The 21554-nt window shown below is 41.3% G+C and overlaps 1 protein-coding gene across 1 annotated transcript in view; it reads right to left on the bottom strand.

Moving 5' to 3' along the window:
- The window catches only part of FAM171A1 (family with sequence similarity 171 member A1), a 197083-nt gene that overhangs the window by 61560 nt on the left and 113969 nt on the right, over nucleotides 1–21554 (bottom strand). Inside the window, exon 3 of the mRNA XM_027847955.1 lies at nucleotides 16397–16489. Within this exon, the coding sequence (XP_027703756.1) occupies nucleotides 16397–16489 (93 nt within the window). The remainder of the gene's footprint in view (nucleotides 1–16396; nucleotides 16490–21554) is intronic.

Here is a 21554-nt window from a genome sequence, read left to right on the forward strand (position 1 = left end):
AGTGCAAAATCAAGTCTGTGTTCTCAAATGTGACTACCTTAACCAAGATTAACTAGGTTATCATGTTAGTCCTGTTTCAAAATATTAAAGAACTTTCTCTATCCTTTGCCCCCAAAACTAAAACTTCTCTGAATACTAGCCACCTGGACTATATTAACTCAGAACTAAGGAGTACAAAATCTTAGCATCTTAGATCTGAAGGCCAACTCCCACCTGATGCATTCACGAAATTCCACTACAAACTTCTGAACAACTTTGGTCAACCTTGGTCGACTGGTCAACCTTGACTCCATTCTACTTTACCTTTTGATTCTCCTAGGCTTTTTACAAAATCCTGAGGACAAAAATCAGATTTTGCATCTCCCTTGAAATCCCCTTTGTTTAGTCTGTATAAAGTTCAAGCTTCTTGCAGTCACCACCAAGGCTCTGCGCCCTTCCAATGAGCTGCTGGCCTCCCCCACAGCCTTTCTAGCTTCCTTCTCTCTGCCTACACATGCTGCCTGCTTCCTTTGGTTCTTTTGTCCATACTGCCTTCTGAGACTGAGTCCTTCTTTATTTGGCAATTGACCACTGCCCTCTTTTTTACCTCCCCAAAAACCTACTCAAGCACTTATTTCTTCTATGAGTCTTTTCCATGACACTGAATCTGTTGAGATTTGAATCACTTTCCTCCAATGTATTTCAGTGCAAACAGTACTGCCTGTGTTACCCACTCCATAAACCCTGAGGGCAAGGGCTGTGTGCAATATATGCCAGGGAATAAAAAGCATTGCTAACATTTGGGAAATAAAACCGAAGGCTTTTTTTTTTTTTAAAATGCAACATGACAGACTTATCTTGTCCTCTTTCAGGCCAAAGTAGAAGGCTAAATAAAACCAGAGTGTGTAGTGGGGTTAAACATCTGTCCATGTCAGCGTTATTTACACAACTTATCTCAGGGCCCTTATACTCCATTAGGAAAAATCCACATATAAGATGCATGGGATGATTCAGAGGAGCACCATTCAGAAAGGGTGTCTCTGTCTTTCTGTTGTCTCTGTCTCTGTGCTTCTCTCTGTATGTCTGTGTGTATGTATGTGTGTGTGTGTGTGTGTGTGTGTGTGTGTGTGTGTGTCTCTTTCCTACATACACTTTTGGTTGAGGACTACTAAACAGAGATTAAAAACAGTGACTTCAGGAAACTGACCAGAATACCAATACCTGGGGGAAAAAGGGAGGTTCATAAGTTATCCTAAACTGCCAGCTTAATGGAACTTTATAGTGACAAATGGTCATGCTCTTACATTTATTTCATCATTCAAATTTCCAAATTTTCCAAAAGGAATCTGATTTGGGAGATAAAGGCATGGAGAAGTATTGTAATAATGGACAATTATATAGCTCTTTTTAAGATTTGCAAAATGTTGCATATACATTGTCTCATTTGATCTTCAAAATAACTTAGTGAGGCATTGTACCTATTTTGCAGATGAGGAAACTGAGGTTTAAGCCGTCATAGTCAGAAGGGTGGGATTCACATCTCTGTCTCTCTTGATTTAAGTCTAGGTTTTTCTGCCATTGTGTGTTGTGTCTCCCAACTACAGTGGGCATTGGTACCCTCTTGCTCCATTAATAAGGGTCCTGCCTTAACCCCACTGGCTAGATTGGCTGGAACAAAGTGGGAGCCACAAGTAGTTTAGATAATTACTAAAGTTTATTTTTTCTATTTAACTTTGTCATAATGTGACTGGATGGTTAAAATGCTGAGGTCACTTTAGGCTCATCAAAAGTTTAGGAGATGAGTCAGAGCATGTCTTCAGAACCAAACAATTCAAAACACATTAATATCCAACTAAACCTTCTGAAAAAGAACTTTTATTTTGGAGTTAAATAGTGAAGATTTTTTTTCCTTCCAAAACAGAGATCAAATTGATTTCTTTCCTATCAAAGAGGCAAATGTACGAGCAAACTTGAGTGACACAAAATCCTCAATTTTCATGAAATAAGATATTTATTGTACTAACAGTTCGCAAAAATGGACTCACATCTCTCTCTCTTCTTCCACCCTTCCACCCATCCCCTCCTGAACCCAGTCAGTTGTTTGAAAACAATCAACAGATCTTTAGAGAGAAAAACCAAAGATTGCTAAGGTGGAAAATCCCTATGGTTGCCCAGCACTGAGCATGAGAAGAGGGGGCAAGTCCACTTGTCAAAAAGGTTAGCTCAGCATTCTTTTCAGAAGGATGACAACAGTAATACCACCATAAGATTTAGAGTGGGAGGAAAACCGAGAGGTCATCTAGTCCAACCTCCTTATTTTACAAATAAGTAAAGCGAGGCCCAGTAGGGTTTAGTGACTTGCCCAAGGTCATATAGATGGTAACAAAGACACTCAACAAATATGAAATTAGCTTTTTCAGCTGTAAATTAAAGGGGCTGAATTAGAGCATCTTTAAAGCACTTTCTATCTCTAAGACTCAGTGATCAATGTGCTTATAGGGTGTGTGTGTTTCCAGGCAGTTTACATGTATATCCACACAGGTTCAACAAAATGAGGCTCCCAGTGAAACACAAATAGATATCTTTGGCATCCTGCTCAACCCTTTCTGAGGGGAGACCTTCATTTCTGCCTAGAGGAGATCAAAAGGGGCCAGGTATGCAGGTACCTTGCTCTCTTCAGAGAAGGGATCCTAGACTAGAATCAAGCCTATCTTTCCCCCCTCTAAATGTTGCTAGCACAAAGCCAATGATTTTTAAGTTCAAGATTTAAGGGCTTGTTCCTTAAGGATGAAGGAGCTGGTCTAAGCTATGTCTAAAGGTCTGACACCTTTCCCACCAAATACCAGTTAAACAAAGGCCATATGGTGAACAGCAAATCATACACTGTGAATAGTGAATAGACACATTTATTCAAGTTGATAACAAATAGAAATCAGCAAAGTTCCACAGATTAAACTATATAAAACAATACACAAAGAGAATGAGCTCACCCACTAGGAGTAATATATGAGAAAAAGAAGTCAGTGAGGGAGTCAACCAATCTTATTCAAAGGGAAATTCTCTGAAGGCCTTAGGCTAGCCCCCTAGAAAACTGGAATGTGCTTGAGGTGCTAGTCCCTTGACATGTTGACTTTTACCCAAAGTCCCCTCTCTCTAGAGACCTTTCTCCCTGAAGAGAGCTGTAAGTCACATATGTCCTCTCTCAAAGCTAAAAGCCAAAGAACTCTCCTTCAATATCTCTGACCCTCATACAAGCATAGAGCATCAAATAGTCATTCTTTCTCCCAATGAGGAGAGTCTTATGTAAATGAAGCTTGAGTCTTGGGATACATTCCACTTACTGGGTGCCTACTATAAGACCCTCTTATCATACAACTTAAAATCAACAAGGTTTTAGATCTATGATCCAATGGTGAATTTTGGTAGCTAGATGGTGCAGTAGATACAGCACTAGCTTTGCAATCAGGAAAATTCATCTCCATGAGTTCAAATCCAGCCTCAGCCTCTGTGAACCTGGGCAAGTCACTTAACTCTGTTTGCCTCAGTTCCTCATCTGTAAAATGAGCTGGAGAAGGAAATGTCAAAACCATGACTCTCTTTGCCAAGAAAACCTTAAATGCGGTCACGAGTCAAACGTGACCAAAATAACTCAACAACAAACATAGTGCTTTCAGCTCATCCTATATTACCCCATCCACTTGCAGATGAGTAAACTGAGAAATGAACTGACCTGTCAAATAGTTACAGGGCTGGATCTGGGCCACAGGTCTTTTGACTCTCAGGTCAGGCTCATTCCATTGTATCAGACTTAAATACGTTTTTGTTTTTTTTTGTTTTTTTTGATGAGGCAGTTGGGGTTAAGTGATTTGCCCAAGGTCACACAGTTAGTAAGTGTGAAGTGTCTGAGGCCAGATTTGAACTCGGGTCCTCCTGACTCCAAGGCCAGAGTTTTATCCACTGCGCCACCTAGCTGCCCCTTAAATACATTTTAAAATATATTCTGTGTCTGTGTGCAAGTGTGATGGGCAGGGGGACAAATACTCATACAAAAGAAAGCCAGAATGCAGTCTTTTTTTCTGCCCAAGAAATGATAATTCCCATTAGCCTAGCAGAGTTTAATCTTGTCATAAAGATTTCAAAAGATAAAATTTCAAGTGAAACATTAAACATTTGGCTGGAAAGAACAAGGGACTTCCCCAGCCCTCCCCAACGGTCTTCATTCTTTTAAATCTATAACCACTGCCATTACGTTGAACCAAACAATGAGACATCATCTGTGAATCTGCACACAAGGCACCTCAACTCTTAGAAGTGAGCTGTCATCGCAGTCCCCCTCCAATCCCCAAAGAACCCTTTCCTGGGACTCAGTTTGATGGGTTACACGAAACAGCAGCCACATAGTGTGGGTTCTTGTCTAAACACAAAGCCTGGCTATCGGTTAAAAACATCTTTATTTATGTGACTGAATAAGCAGGGATTTTTGTTCTTTTCTCTGTCCTTAAAACAACGGAAGTCTCACGAGATGCAGCACAATATGCTTTTAAATAATACTAGTGATAATAAATACAACAATGAGAAATTCACTCCAAGGCTTTTGTTTTTTCATTATGAAATTTTATAGAGCACAGTAATTTCAATAAAGAGAAACTGCAGGAGACCCAAGTGGAGCTTAATGGTCATTTACCTTTCCATTAAAATGAATTCTTTTAAAAGAGGCTGATAATGGAGTATTATAAATATTATGCCCCTACTTTGGGGGTGGGGGGAATGAGAACTGAAGCTGAAAATAATTAAAATCAGGAGGCAGGGCAATTATTTATAGAAAATGTATGTTTTTTTTTAAAGTTAGCATACAAAGGAGATATTATAAAAAAGAAATTGTTTTCAGCTAGTTTCCAGTTATAAATGGGAAACCCTGACGTTATAGTCTAAATAAATGAATTATACCAAACTACAAGGATGGCTTATTCCCTTGTGCGTTTCAATAGAGCCATGCTTCTGGATCTTCAGAAAGACCCAACCAACACTGTATGTGTATGCAGCATCCACACGTTTGCAGCCACAAGCCACGCAAAGAAGTGGCTTGGGATCAAACCTGTCAAAGACACAAATCTCTGAAGTGCAGCTGTTTCAGAAGGCTTGCAACTGGAAGGGCCTAAAATTTAGAGACAAACTACTTCAATCCTTTCATTTTATTGGTGAAAAAAACCAAGGCACAGAGTGGAAGTGACTTTTCCAAGGTTACATAGGTAAAGTGAGGAGCAGAACTGTGGTGTGAACCCACTATAGCTGAACCCAGTTAAGACGGGGATGGGAGGAGGGACGGTAGTAGTGTTTGTAAGCGCCTGATTCACGGGTGAGTGGAATTCACAGCGGCAAAAATCCACTCAATAATCACAGAACTTTCCAGTGAAAAGGGTTCTCCACAAATAGTTTTACCACAAAGAACTGAAGGCCATGTTTACAGTCCTTTAGATTGTAAGCCCCCTGAGGGCAGGAACTATCTTTTGCCCCTTTCAGGATCCCCAGTGCTTAGCACAGTACTTGGCAAATAGCAGCTACTTAATAAATGTTTATTGAATTGAACTGAATACAGTGGAAAGAAGGCTGGCCCTGGAGTCACAAGACCTGGGTTCAAATGCTTGTTATCTGTGTGACATTGACCACTTCACACCTCCCTGGGCTAAGTTTTCTCACCTGTAAGATGGGAGGGAGGATTTAATTGGATGGCCTTTTCTAATCTATAACATGACTGACTCCAGGATTGGAGGTATTATGTTATTATCCCCATTTTACAACTGAGGAAACTGAGGCATTTCTGAGGTCAAGTGACGCCCAGAGTCGCATAGCCAGTAAATGTCTGAGGCCAAATTTGAACTCAGGTCTTTCTGATTCCAGGTCCAGTGCTGTGGGGACTGTGGCAACCTAGGGCACAGTTGGGGAAGGCAACACATATATCTAATATATAGAAAAATACTATGTATACAAATTGTGTATCCCAAAAGTCTCAGTACCATTTTTAGGCTATTAAAAATGTCATTGAGACTTTTGGGACACCCTGTATATTTATAGATAGGGGTCAGGGAAGTAGACCTATGATTCCACTGGAATAGGGAAGTCCTTCTAGCAAAGGCAGTTTATCACTTTTTTTTTTTTGTGAGAAATCAGGGTTAAGTGTCCTGCCCAGGGTCACACAGCTAGTTAAGTGTCAAGTGTCTGAGGCTGGATTTGAACTCAAGTCCTCCTGACTCCAGGGCTGGTACTGCATTCACTGGGCCACCTAGCTACCCCTTGTTGTTACCTTTAATGCAATCTATAGTTATTGAGAAGTAGCCTGTAGGGATTGGCAAACAATGGGCAAAGGGCCAAACCTTGCCCACTATTTTAGTGTGCCATAGAGCTAAAAATAGATTTTACATTTTTAATGTAATTTATATTCAATGTATATTAAATTTAACGTCAATTAATTAATTTTAATTTAACTGTATTTAAAAATATAAAGATCATTCTTAGCTTCCCATGCAAAAACTGACTCAGATCATAGTTTACAGAACCCTGGTCTATAGTAGAGGTGTCCAACTGCTGGACAGGCCACATGTGGTCCACAACATTCCCGAGGCCAGCCTGAACCAGATTAAAATGTAGTTCCTATAGAACTCTACTGTGCTGGTGTATTAATAACACACACACACACACACACACACACACATACATACCCCACATGGTTTTCTAAGTCATTCTACTGCAGGCGGGGTCCTTATATACCTTCCAGTGAATGGGTTTTTATGCTGTCTATCACTTAGAAAACCACAAATTGACATTATCTATGTTGTGCTGTTTTTCTATTTGTTTTGTTAAACTTTTCCCATTTGCATTTCAACTGGTTCCAGCCCTACTCAGAGGTTTTTGCTGGCTGCCTGTCAAGTCTGACTCCTCTGGAGAACTTTGGGAAGTACCTTTTTCAATAGGTGTCAGAGACAGGAGTAGAACCCAGGCGTTCCTAGATTCAGGGCCAGCTCTTTGTCTCCTCTGCCAAACTACCTCTCTAAAGTTATATATAAAATCCATACAGGTCATTTCTGGAGGAGGGAAGCATAAGCCTTAAATTCTAGGTGGGATCAGAAATGGTCTCAGGCAGAAGGTGGCTACTTAGTTTTGGGGTACAGCAAGTCAAGCCTGGTGAGTAAACAACGAAGAGGTGTCCAGCCCCTGTGATTACCAGGATTGACCAGGGCTAAGTCATTTGATTGTGTCACTGCCAAGGCTACCTTTGGATATTCTCCATTCTGCCTCCACAGGGAGCATTACAACCTTGTCTGGCCCGGATCCATTTATAACACTTGAAGAGGGCCAGATATTCCTGGATTTTTTTTTTTACACTCTGGACACTGAATAGGCTGCCTTATGGTTGAAACTTGGTCCGTATCACACAGTCCCAGTTTCTCAGAAGCTCCAGTCATGTTGAATCAGCAACCTCAGGAGAGAGATGGGTGAGCTGGCTAGCAAGGTGAAAGAAGACAGGAATGAGGAGAAGAAAAGTCTGGGATAGGGGAATGATTAAGAAACGAACAGACAGTGGAATGATTGGGGAAAGGAGGGGTGAATTGGTAGGATGGACTGGAAAAGGGAATTGCTGAATTTTTTAAAGTTGTTTTTTTTTTTAAATCTTTAGAAATCCAAGAGATTATGTAATCTCTAATCTAGTGTCTCATTTTGTAAGCAAAATCAAGGAGGGTCAGAGAGATGAAGGAGTTTGCTAGTTAGTGGCAGAGCGAAGGCCAGGCCCCCAGTCTCTTGATACTCATCTGCTACACTGCTGGGTGCTGGGACAGTTGGCAAACTGAGACCTCGGGATACAGATAAGGCTTACCCATAAGACAGGCAACAATCAATGTACAAGCATTAATCAGGCACTCCCTATGTGCCCGGTACCATGTGCTAAATTCTGTGGACACAAAGAAAAGCAATGCATGCAGTGTCAGGAATTTTTTTTTATAAATCCACAGCTATAGTGCAATGTCTCTCATAAAGAATGGATGAAAATTCTATAGGCAGTCAGAGATATGGAGCTTTTCTTATATTTAAGATTTCTTTAAATGTAAAATTTCATGTTTCTTTGTCATCAAGAACACAGAAAAATTGGAGTCAATTTCCCGCTTGTTGGTTTTCCCATTAAGTGATCCCTGAAGAATTTTATTATGAAATTCAATTTATTTTACCCTGTTTTCTGGTTGAGGAGAGGCAGTACCTGTGGCTCAAAGAAATGAGTTTTCAAAGAAATGAACAGAGAAGCTGGTGACAGTCTGGGAGGTTTAATCAATCGATCTTCAAAGTTGGGGGTAGAGGAAGACACAGCAAAAACAAGGGTCCTCTTCTGCATGTTCTCAAGACATTATAAGTCCATTCACTAGAAGTGAAGTGGGGTAATGGATAGAATTCTGGACTTAGAATCAGGAAGACCAGAGTTCGAATCCTGCCTCAGACACTTACTAGCTATGCGACCTCAGGCAGGTCACTTAAATCTGCATCTTAATTCATGGTTATCTGTAAAATTAAGAGGGTTGGGGGTGATGACCTCTCAGGTGTCACCTATAATTCTATGATCCTATACTTTGGGGAGTTGGCCTATTTGCAGTTACAATTTACTTGGGCTAAACCAGCTCCTGGGCATGGGCACTGTTAGACACACAAGACAGACCTGTTCTGACCCACTAAACAGAAGTCTAACAGGCCTCTGTCTGGTGGTCTGGCAGGCTGCAAAGCCCTTCTCCCACTTCCCCAGGAATGCAAAGCTGGTGGTACCACATTTGAATACATACGATGCAATGTCCTGACCCACACAATTTGCAAGCTCCATTTGCTGTCCGAACAGATGGCCTATGGGTGAACACACCCAGACTTTCAGCTCACCCTGAATATCACAATATGCACCCATGAGAAAAGGATGGCCATAATCCTTTATATTTTGGGGAAATTAATCTGAGCCCTTTGAGTTTTATTTGCTGAGGCAGAAGTTACTGAATTATTTTTATGGTTAAAAAAAAGTCCCCAGGTTTGAAACACTGCATATAAAATCAGATTTTTCCTTGTCTTGATCAGTTTTGATGAAATTTTTCTCTTCTTCCTTTTTTTTTTCTCTCCTTCCTTTTTAAAAAATATTCTTTGCTATCAGGAATAGGTCTTTGGGAGAAGGAAGGAAAAGGGATATAGAGGAAAACCTAAGTGATACAAAAACAAAAAAAAATCAATAAAATACAATGAAAAAATTTTAAGGAGTTTGATAAAATTCAAAGTGGTTTATCATTATTTATTAATGTAACTGACTAAAAGTCTCTTTCTGGCAGTCATACAGAATAATTTTTGATTCTGGAAGTAAAGTCACTACTAGAGAATGGGAAGACAGGTTTGCACACACCTGTATGACCTTTAAGTCTCTTCACCTTTGTGGGCTTCAGTTTTCTACTTGGGAAAAACAAAGAGCTACATTAGAGACTCCCCAAGGTTCATGCCATTTCCAAATCCTATGGTGAACTGCTGTTTCATTTCCAGTCAGTCACCAATTCTTGGTGATAGTGCAAAGAAAGAAGTCTAACAGTAGTTTAAAAATGTTTTAAAATCAGCTGAGCAGGCAGGACCTCGATGTACTTACTACCCGGAGAGGTTCTAAGACAAATAGATTTTAATGACTCAGCTCTGGCCCCTTGGCAGTTCGCTAGCTCGGAGGGCTCGTCAATCCTTAGGGTTTCAATGCTCATCTCTCAGGGAAAGCCTCTTCCAATTCTGCACCTCCAGGCCCAGTCGTTTTCTGAGCTCCGTTCACCTATCACCTACTGCTGGCTAGACATTTCCATTTGGATGTTCTGTCGTCATCTGAAACCCAATATGCTGAAAAGTGAGCTCTTCCTCTCTCTGAAAACTGGCTCACCCTCTCGACTCTGCTATTTCTGTCATTACAGCAGCATCATTCTCCCAGTCGGCCAGGCTGGAAACCTGAGTCATCTTTTACTCCTTCCTGTTTGCCCATATCGGAGCCGTCATCAAATCTCAGCGACTCTTCCTCTGTGATATATTTTGCATCTCTGCCTGTTCCACTACATCCCTACTTCCACTTCCTTAGCTCAGGCTCTCGGTCTCCCAAATGATTGATCTCCCTGTCCCTTCAAATTCATTCTGCACACAAAATTAATCTTCCTAAAATTCTGACTCCATAATGCCACTCTACTGCTCATAAACCATCAGTGGCTCCCCAGCTCTGACAGGACAGTGTCCAGAATCCTTGGGCTGGTAGTATTCAAGATTCTCTATAATCTAATCCAACCTGCCTTCCCAAACATTGCCAATTATCCTCCTATTGGAACTATACGTTCCAGTCAGAACATGTCACACATGTCACGTCCAACTCAAACAGAAAGAGATCTCTATGGATCACATTTTGACTTAGAAAACCCCATTAACATGTTGTTGTTTTATATGTTGTATTATATTTTGTAATATATATTTGGATTTGTAATATGTATTATATAATATATACTATATTTTTACTTATTTTGTTAAACACTTCCCAATTGTATTTTGACCTGCTTCAAGCTTCTGGAGTTTGACACCCCTGATGTACATTCCTGACTTCTCTGCTACCCCTCACATTGCTTCCTTTACCTAAAATGCCATCCCTCTTTCTGCTTATCCAAATCTCAGTCATCTTTCGAGTTCCAAATCAAGACCCTTCTCCACAAAGGATTCCTTAGGCCTGCTAGCTGAAACAATACCTTAATGTTGACGACCAAAGGATCATTGGTTTGGAGCTGGAAGGAAGTTGAGATTATCTAGTTTAACGCTCTCATATTACAGATGAGGAAACTGATGTCCAGAGAGGTCATATGACTTGTATAGCTCAGCAGATAGCAGAGCAAGGATTTAAATCCAACCCAACCACCCCTCCCCTGCCGACTCCAAATGCTTTACCACTAACAGCCTTTGCAAATATGATTTCATTTGCCTCTTTCCATCTTATCTGCCTATTATTGTTTTGAGTTTTGCCCTCTAGGGCCAAAGAATTCCAGAGATCTAATCCCTCTTCCATGACAGCCCCCCAAACGCCTGGCCACGGACATCACATCCCCCGATTCCCCCAGTCTTCTCTTCTGCAGGTGAAACATCCCAATGTCTCCCATGGAAATCATGGCAATTCTATCTCCCAACATCACTTGCATTCATTCCCTTCTCTAACCTTCCAGGGTCATCACCCAATTTCAAGTCAGCATTGCCTTCTGCCAGGACTCGGATCCCTGCCTACAACCTCTCCTCCCTATGACCCATCCTCCAGACACCTTTCACAAGGGCATTACCAGTGGGTGAGTCTGACGTCATCACCCTTCTCAAGGGCAAGGATTCCCTACAGCCTTGAGCATAAAGTACAAACTCCTCTGTTGGACATTTCAAGTCTTCCAAAATCTGGCTCCAGCCTCCTTTCCCAGGATGATTTCCCATTACTTTTCTTCATGTACTCTGGGATTTAGCCAAACAGGCTTACTCTCTGTCCCCCATAAAGGACCTTTCCATTTCTCCATGCCTGGGATGCTCTTCCTCCTCCCATTCCCTCCTAGATAACCTCTGAACTTCCTTCTAGCTCCAAACCAATGATCCTTTGGTTGTGAACATCAAGGTATTGTTTCAGCTAGTAGGTCTAAGGAATCCTTTGTGGAGAAGAAGGGTCTTGATCTGGAACTTGAAGGATGGCCGAGATTTGGATAAGCAGAAAGAAGGATGGCATTTTAGGTAAAGGAAGCAATGTGGGGGGTGGTAGAGAAGTCAGGAATGTACATCAGGGGTGTCAAACTCCAGAAGCTTGAAGCAGATCAAAATACAATTGGGAAGTGTTTAACAAAATAAGTAAAAATATAATATATATTACAAATACAAATATGTATTACAAAATATAATACAACATATAAAACAACAACATGTTAATTGGAATCCCTGGTTCCCCTTTGAAGACTCAGCTGAAGGGCTGCCTCCTCCACAATGCCCTTCTTGATTCTCCATCCAAACCCATTCTCCCCCCCACCTGGAATTTCCTACTGCACACACAAAAAATTATATGTGTGTATTTATATACATATGCATATGTACACATACATGTGTATATGTGTATAAATGTATACAAGCCTGCACACATATATGTGCGTACACCAAGTATAGATATATGTATTCATGCATGTATATTGATGACTTTGCATAACTCTGCCTCACTTAAATCCAATTCACTCACAAGTCAAGACATCACCCTATGATGTCATTGGTCCTCTTCAAAAATGAAGGAAAGCAACAACGTGCATGCATAAATGTATGCATGTACCTATATACTTAAAGCATACACATGTATTTATACACATATATATGTACACTTTATGTATGTATGTATATGTATACCTTGCCCCCCACCCCTGTGCGTGTGTGTGTGTGTGTGTAATTTACTTATCTGTGCACAAACTGCTTTCCCCAGGTAGAATATACACTACTTCAAGGCAAGGGTTTTTTGGTTCAGATTTATGAACTATGACTTAAAATACAAGTATGATAAGCTCATGACTAGATATGGAATGCACCTAACAAGAGCATGCAAAAAGTTATTTGCCCAGAGACTTTAAAGCCCTTTTGATTAAGTTTGCAATTGAAAAAGAAAAGGGAGGGAGATAATGACTGACATATATCTATCAAGCTAGACACCATGATGCGTAGTTACCCTGTGGTAATAACATTGGCGCTCCCCAGAGACTCCTCTGCCACAAAACCAGTGGGGTCAGAGAGCAGTGCACAAATGAAAAAGCCCCAGTAAAAAGAGATGTGTCTGGTACATCCCAAAGTAAGGAAGCAGCCTGGATCTCACAGGCATTGTCATGACTCCGATGCAGTGGGATGAGCTTCCTGACTGGAATGAGTCCAGCTCTGAAAAGGTATGCCTTCCTCAAAAGAGACAGATGAATTAAAGGAGGGGGCAGGGTTGCACTGTATATTAAGAAGCCATTCCTGAGAGGAAATCTAGGAACCAGAGGGGGGAAGTATGGTGGAGAATGTTAGGGTGAAGATAAATGCAGACAAAGAGGAAGGCCTGAAGGCACGAGATAGCAATGATGGGGTGGGCAGGGGAAGGGGCCTTCAATTAGCTGGACATCCGCTGGAGTCTTCTCTCTGCCGAAAATACTCCAGGTAACAATTTCCTGATTTGCTAACGCTTTGAAAGGTAGATGAATGGTACCTGAGGTGAAAAAAATGGGAACTCTGCGGGAGTGATTGCATCATCTTAGAATCTGAGGAGAGAAAAAGCTAGACATAGTCTGAATTTACAGACTAGATTTGGGAAAATCAGATTCTAAAATATTTAGAGAAAAACAGATAGGACTCTACAGCCTAAAAAGCAGGCCATGAGGGGTAGGAAGCTGTCAAGGGAAATGTGGATGAGGAGGAAAAGAATTGTCTAGAGAGAGAGACATGAAGATGAGCAGGCAACTCACTCTCCAACTGAGACTAGAAAGGAGATGTACACAAGATGGAAGCAAAGGCAGGTGATGGTGAATGGATACCAAAGCCTGGCATTGTCCTGTGAGGACAGTATGGGGAGTAAGAATGTTCAGCATGAACCAAGCCGAGTTAGGAAATCCAGGGACCATGAAAACGTTACCACTGTTGTTTTTAACTATACTGGAGAAAAAAGGAGTGTCAAAGAAGGGTCAGGGCTGCTGTTTGAGGTGCATGGGATCATGATAACCAATGACAGTGAAAAAGCAATGCTGCCCAACTGTTTCTTTGCTTCCAGTTTCTGTGCCAAGGAAAATGATCTAGAAGGCGCAGTGGATAGAGTGCCCAGAGTCAGGAGGCCAGTGCCTGACCTCAGGCACTTCCTAGCTGTGTGACCCTGGGCAAGTCACTTAATCCTCTTTGCCTCAGTTTCCTCATCTGTAAAATGGGGATAATAATAGCACCTACCTCCTAGGATTGTTGTGGGGATCGAATGAGATAGTAATTGTAAAGCACACAGCATAGTGCCTGGCATGTAGAAGTGCTATATAAGTGTTAGTAATTATTATTATTAGTTATTATTATAATAATAATTATTATCTTTGTGCTGGATAGGAAAGGACAAAAATGGTTCACTGAGAGTCAATGCCCAAGATAAACAGGACATAGTAAGAGAGCATCTAGACGAGTTCTTGTTAATGGGCCCAAATAACAACAAAAATAATAATAATAGCTGTTATTCATGTAACACTTTAAGATTTGCAAAGTGATTTACAAATATTATCTTTTATCTTTCACAACAACCCTAGGAGGCAGGTGCTTTATTATCCCCATTTTACAGATGAGGCAAACAGAGTTAAATGACTTGTCCAGGGTCACACAGCTAGTGAGTGTCTGAGGCTGGATTTGGACGCAGGTCTCCCTGAGTCCAGGTCTAGCAATCTATCCACTGAGCCACCTGTTGCCTAGATTAACTACCTCTGCTGATGAGGAATAAAAAATAGCAGATGTGGGGCACTGAGGTATAGTGGATAAAGCCAGTTTCAAAATTCTCCTTTCCTCAAACCCCCAACCCCTCCCTCTCAGTAGCTGAGGTCTTCACCCACTATCCTACCACATTCCCTTTTCTCATTCATGCCATACCTCAGAATACCCACATGTCTTTACCCTATCTTTTATCCTTTTCCTCTCTGTTTGCTCCTGAGAAAAAGTAGAGCTTCTCACTGCCGAAGCTCTAACCCCTGTACCTGTGATGATGATGATCCAAGGCCTCCTCCCTTCTCCAGAAGCTTCTCCCCTCAATCATTTCCTCTCATGCTCATCCTTAGGATTACTATCAGGCAGTGTTTGGAGGGCTGTCACATGGAAGGACTAACAAACTTTTCTACTCCATTCTAGAGCAGGACTTAATCTTTTTTTGGGTCATGGACCCCATGGCAGCTGGTTAACCCTTCTCAGAATAATGTTTTTAAAAACATGATATAAAATACAAAGGATTATAAAGGAGATCAATTACACTGGAAGGCAGCTATCTATCTATCTACCTATCCATCCATCCATCCATCCATCCATGTTTTAAAGTATCCTAGGGTAAGAATTCCTGTCCTATTGAATAGAACCAGGAGCAATGAGGTGGAAGTTGTGAAAAACACAAATTTAGGAAACATTTTTGAATAACTAATTTCTGTCAAAGTGGAATGGGCTGCCTTAGAGGCGAGCAGACGCTCTTTCATTGGAGGTCTTCAAGCCAAGCTTTGATGACCTTTTATCATTTGTTGTAAAGGGCTAAGTGGGGGCTATACTTAGCAGCCTCTGAGGTCCCTTCCAGCTCTGAGACTCCACCATTCTGTGATAACAAAGATTTGGGGTAGAAATCACTATCCCATTTGTAAGGGGCATAGCCCCACATCCAGATGTTTTCTGTATAAAATAACAGAAATCATGGCCAAAATAATAATAATAACAACATTGGTGAATGTGATATAAAACAGACTGCCTTCTGACTGAAAATTAGGAGTCAGAAAGTATGATTCTCAGTTTATGAGGTACATATGAAGTAAAACTCTCCATTCAGATCAGAGGTATCCTTTACCCAGAAATGTGCTCACTCCTCCCACCTTTGGTGAGGATTTCCTGTCACAACCAAGGATAAGACAATTAAGCTCTGTATGGAAAACTAGAAACTAAAAAGATAACCTAAACATTTGCAGACACTATTGTTTAGTCAAAAAGGTTCTGAAACTAATGGAAATAGTGTTTATTACTGAAGGCTGAAAGAAGAGTGCTGCCAGTCAGTCAACAAGCATTTATAAAGTACCTACTAGGTGCCAGGCACTAGCTAAATACTAGGGACACAAAGAAAGTCAATAAAAACATCCTTGCCCTCAAGGAGCTCACAGTCTAATAGGGGGAAAAACATGCAAACACCTACAAACAAAACAAGAGATTGTCAATATGCATTTGTGTGTGTGGCGAACCACTCCAGTATCTTTGCCAAGAAAACCCCAAATAGGGTCACAAAGAGTCGGACGTAACTGAAGTGACTGAAAAACAATAAAAACATGATAAACTGGATATAATTAACAGAAAGTAGGATGGTGAATGACATAAGCAATAAAAATAAGCAATAATAAGAGCTCCACGCCTAAATGAGAGGACCTTTCACACTGAGATATACTTTAAGCAGGCAGGCCAGTCAGCAGAAGTCCCCAGGCCCCAGAAAAACCAGCTGGGCCTAAAAGAAATCCATTCAAGGCCAACTAACGATCTACCAATGATCTAACATATCCTTTCTGGCTAGTGATGTTTCCTGCTAACAGACACTTTATGACTTGGCCGCTGGCAAGGCTGAGGTAAGTGAATTTGCAAGTTGCCTTTGTCCACTTTAAAATACTAAACGTACCTTGAAATCCTGAGACTATCTGGACGACATCTTCATATACCATCAGAGTAGCTGATCGCTCAGGGAGCAGGCCAAGGCTTAGAGAAGAAAACACTGTGGAAGGAAAAAAAATGGATGGTTGTGAATTTCAGCATCTAAATTAAAGCATAGATAAATCAGTCAATTAACCATTATTAAGTGCCTACTATGTGCTAGGAACTGGGAATACAAAGATATACAATTAAATAATCTATACATGCAAGGAGCTTACAGTTCAGTGAATAAACACTTACTAAGCACCTACTGTGTGCCAATATGCTGAGTGCTGAGGATACAGAGAAAGGTAAAAGACAGTCCCTGTTTTCATGGAGCTTACTGTCTAATGGCAGAGTGTTTTTTAGTCTTATTCTGATTCGGAAACTATCTGTTTTTATTGCAGTAAGCAAAAGTCTATGAAAATTCCAGGAAGTGAGTATGCAGGCCAGAATTCAAGAGGAGAAAAATGAGGAAGAGGGCCAAGTAAGCTGACTGTATGGACCACAGAGCTGGAGAAGCAGAGATATGGAAAGAGAGACCACTAGTCCCACCTAGATGAAATCTTCAGGAAATATTCTTTCTTATCTCTACTAATAGAGGACTCCTATCACTGGCTAGAAAGGGGCAGTTAGGTGGCACCATAGTGCATAGAGTGTGTCTGGTCTGAAGTCAGGAAGACTCATCTTCCTGAGTTCAAATCTGGCCTCAGACATTCACAAGTAGTATGATCCTGGGCAAGTCCATTAACCCTGTTTGCCTCAAATTTTTCATCTGTAAAATGAGCTGGAGAAGGAAATGGCAAACCACTCCAGGATCTTTGCCAAGAAAACCCCAAATGAGGTCACAAAGAGTCTGAAATGACATCACTTTTTGGTTTTTCTCTGGCAAAGGACATTTCATCTTTGAATGCAAGGTCTACCTGCCTGAAATCAATTCACTTACTTGTGTTCCATGGACCCTCTTAGAGATTCTGTACCAATCATTTTCTTTGTACAGACCTTGGATAATACGGCATCTTTACTTTTTTTGGTTTTAAAAAAAGTCAATTATGGAGTACAACTTTGGTTAGTAATATTTTAAAATTTTACATTAAAAACACAAATATGTATGGCTGGAGATAAATCAGTTATAGAGATGCACACACATGCTTTTTTGGCAGGGAGGAGGAAGATAGATTTGCAAGTTGCTGGAGTAAGGAAGGAACGTCCACTGTGAAAACTCCTCTACTAAAGCATAATGAAATAGTGTTTGTAGCTAACAGTTTTATGGTACTTCCAAGTCACTAATAGGTTAAGTGACTTGCCTAGGGTCACACAGCTAGTATGTGTCAGGGAAAGTCCCCAAACACTGGTCTTTCTGACTCTAATGCTGTGTCTACACAACGACCAAACAAAACATCAGATTGCTATCACACAACACAGAATGTAGATACAGCCCAGTGTTGTGGAAAGAACGCTAACCCAGGAGGCTTTAGCAGATCTAGGTTCAAGATCCATCTCTGCCACTAAATAGGTGCGTGCCCTTGGCTTAAGTGACTTCCTCTCCCTCAGGCTCAGAGTTCCCAGATCTGTTAAGGAAGGAGGTTTATACCTGTTCTCTGTTGTTCCCTTCAGTTTTAGGAATGCTAATTATCAAAACCGAAATTAAAAAAAAAACATTTTCAATTTATCTTTGACTTATCCAACTCAGAAACTACCAATTAAAACAGGCAAAAATAATATGGACTCGGGGTAGCTAGGTGGCACAGTTTAAGTCAGGAGGACCTGAGTTCAAATTCTGCCTCAGAGCAAACACTTGACACTTACTAGCTGTGTGACCCTGGGCAAGTAAGTCACTTAACCCCAATTGCCTAAAAAAACAAAAAAAATAATATGGACTCATAAATAAATAAAGGACCCTTGAAAAGGTGGGAGATATTTCTGATTGAAATCAACTATGTGTGGAAAAGCTCATGTTCTTCAGAATTAATTAAAAAAAAATTTAAACAAAAAGAAGAAAGTCTACCTTTGAAGACAGATTCCATACCACAATTTTCAAAGTTCAAATTACAGTACGTGGGATGGTCAGTGTAAAACATGATCTAGCTAAGTCTACTCCCGTCTCTGGTGAAGATAAAGCTCTTTATGATGTCTCCTCTTACTTCTTCTACCCCCAGGAGGGAAAAACTCTATGCCCTGATGCTTGCTTGCTAAGTAAGGGGTGAGGAGAGGAATCCAGTTCAAAAAAACTCGCTAAGAGTGCCTTGCTTTGTGTACATGCTGGAAAGAGCTCTTTTTAAATTATAAATATAGAAAACATGCCCTTTTTGGAAGGACACACAGAACTCTTCTGTTAATTTCACTGCTCTAGTGAATTTGTGTAACAGGAAAGGCAACGAGCATTTATGAAATGCTTACTGTGTGCTAGGCACTGTGCTAAGTCACTGACCGAATTTCAATCAAACTATTTCAGCACTGGCCCTTGTTAATATTCCAAACAAAGGGTTGACTATTGTGAAGGAGCAAGCTGGAAAAAATGTAATGTGACTATTGTCTGATTCACTCGGGAGAAAGGAGATTAGGGAAATAGTTTCCTTTTTCTTCTGGCATTTGTGAGGACTGCATCCAAAGGGAATGCAATTTAAACAGCCCGTGCTACCATCCTCTCATGACAAGCTGAGCCGGGTGCCCGAATCACCTTTGAACTTCCCTTGGCATGAAAAAATGAAGGGCTGAGATTTTGTTCCCTCAATACAAAATCCAATTTGGTGACTAAGGATAAAGCCAAATTCTTCTAGGTCTCTGGGAGGCCAGGGCTAAAGGTCTCTAAGCATCTGGCAGTTCCCAAATAACAGATGTCCCTTACATACAAGCACCCTGGGAGCTTCCCTATCCCTCCAAATGCAAGCTTCTCAACAACTTTCATCCTTCTTCTTGGATCCTTTAGACCCTGGCTGCCACCCTGGCCACCATATTGCCTGTTGCCATCACTCTTCCCTATGCCCTGGTCCTACTCTGCTCTGGGCTGTAGAAGCTGTAGTGGTAGGATGAGCTGGTGGTAAGAGTAAAGGAAGGGGAAGCCTGTTCCCCTGCCCTCACCCTTGCCTTTGTTTCTCATTCTACCCTGGCCAAGGGAAAGAAAAGAAAGTAGGAAAGAACCAAGGGGAGGAGAACCATGGAGCATCACAGTTCCTCCACATGGCCCACAGCCCCTACTTATACTCCTCCAGAGTTCTCAAACTTCATCCATGCTCCTTGGCCTTCATCACGGATTCAATCAAAAAGCATTTATGAAGGGCCTACTACATGGTGAGCACTAGGGTGGACACGGAGACAAAAACGTAACAGTCATCAGCCTTAAGGATTGTTATTCTATTGGAATTCATCAATGAATAAATCAATCAAAAACTCTGCACCAGGCACCCTACGAGGTGTTAGTCAAACAGAGATAAAAAATAAAACCACCTCTACTATCCAGGACTGGTGTTATGGGAAACAACATATATAAGTATATATAGAACAGATAAGATACATAAATAGGATAAATACAAAATAAATAAAGTTTAGTTACATATAAGGTGGGCAGCTAGGTGGCTCAGTGCATAGAGCACCAGGCTTGGAGTTGAGAAGATCTAAGTTGAAATCTGGCCTCAGATACTAGCTGTGTGACCTTGGGCAGGTCACTTAACCCAGTGTGCCTCAGTTACCTCATCTCAAAATGAGCTGGAGAAGGAAATGGCAAACCACTCCAGTATCTTTGCCAAGAAAACCCCAAAAAGGGGTCATGAAGAGTCAGACACAACTGAACAACAACAACAAAATACAAGGTAATTCTTATCTTGCTACTGACAATACTCACTGACCATTTAACCATCATTCCACTAAGAGCTTTTGTCCTTGTTCCCCATAAAACAATCAACAAACATTTAGTGAGCACTTATGATGTGCCAGGTACTGTGCTAAGAATTTTGGATAGAAAGACAAATATGAAATAGTCCCTGCCCTTCGGAATTTACATGAATGAGGAAGACAAAACTTCAGTGTGGTATAGCAGAGGCAGTGCGGAAGCTGGAGACAGTGGATAGAGCACTGGGTCAGGAGTCAGGAAGACCCGAGTTCAAATCCAACCTCAAACACTTACTGGCTGTGTGACCTTGGGCAAGTCACTTCACCCCATTTACCTCAGTTGCCTCATCTGCAAAATGAGCCGCAGAAAGAAATGGCAAACCACTCCAGTACCTTTAGCAAGAAAACCCCAAATGCGGTGACCAAGAGTCAGACATGACTGGAACAACTGAAGAACATAAAGAGTAAATTAGACATCATCACTAGAATAAAGGCATTAAGGCGGGATTTTCACTAGGATCTGCAGGAAACAAGGGAAGCCAGGAGGTGGTAAAGAAGAAGGAGAGAATTCCAGGCATGGAGGACAGCCAGTAAAAACGCACAGAGTCAAGAGATGGAGCATCTTGTGTGAGCAGCCACACTGGACCCCAAAGTATGTGGCGATAAGTAGACTATAAGAAGACTGGAAAGGCTGAAGAGGGTGAGGTTATGAGGGCTTTGGATTTTAAACTCTCTTTGGTTTTATATTTAATCCTGGAGGTGCCCCTCCAGGGCACAGGGGCTTACTGAATGCAGATGTGTATGACATAATCAAATCTGTACTTGAGGAAGATTAATTTGACAGCTGAAAGGAGGATGGATTGTGATGGAGACAGGTATGAGGCAGGGAGACTGATCAACAGGCTGAAATCAGTGTAGGTGTGAGGTGATAAGACCCTGCACCAGGTGGGGGCAGTGTCAGTGGGGAGATGGTAGCACATAAACAGGGAAGTTTCCAAGGTAAAATTGACCAGACTTCCCAGAAGACTGGATATGACAGGGCAAAAGAGAATGAGGTGTAGAGAGATGAAACTTAGGTTGAGAGCCTGAGTGACAGGGAGGAGAGTGGCGATCTCAACAGTAATAAGGAAATTCAGAAGTGGGGGTGGGGAGAAGGTTTTTGGAGAAAGACAAGAGCAGTTTTCGATATGTTGAGTTTAAGACGTCTGCAAGGACACCCAGTTTGAGATGTCCAATAAGCAGCTGGAGATACAAGTCTGGAGATTAGAAAAAAGTGAAGGGCTGGATGAGCAGATCTAAGAATCATCAGCATAAAGATG

Source organism: Vombatus ursinus, unplaced genomic scaffold (assembly GCF_900497805.2).
Source record: "Vombatus ursinus unplaced genomic scaffold, bare-nosed wombat genome assembly UNPS02005459.1, whole genome shotgun sequence".
Classification (NCBI taxonomy): Eukaryota; Metazoa; Chordata; class Mammalia; order Diprotodontia; family Vombatidae; genus Vombatus; species Vombatus ursinus.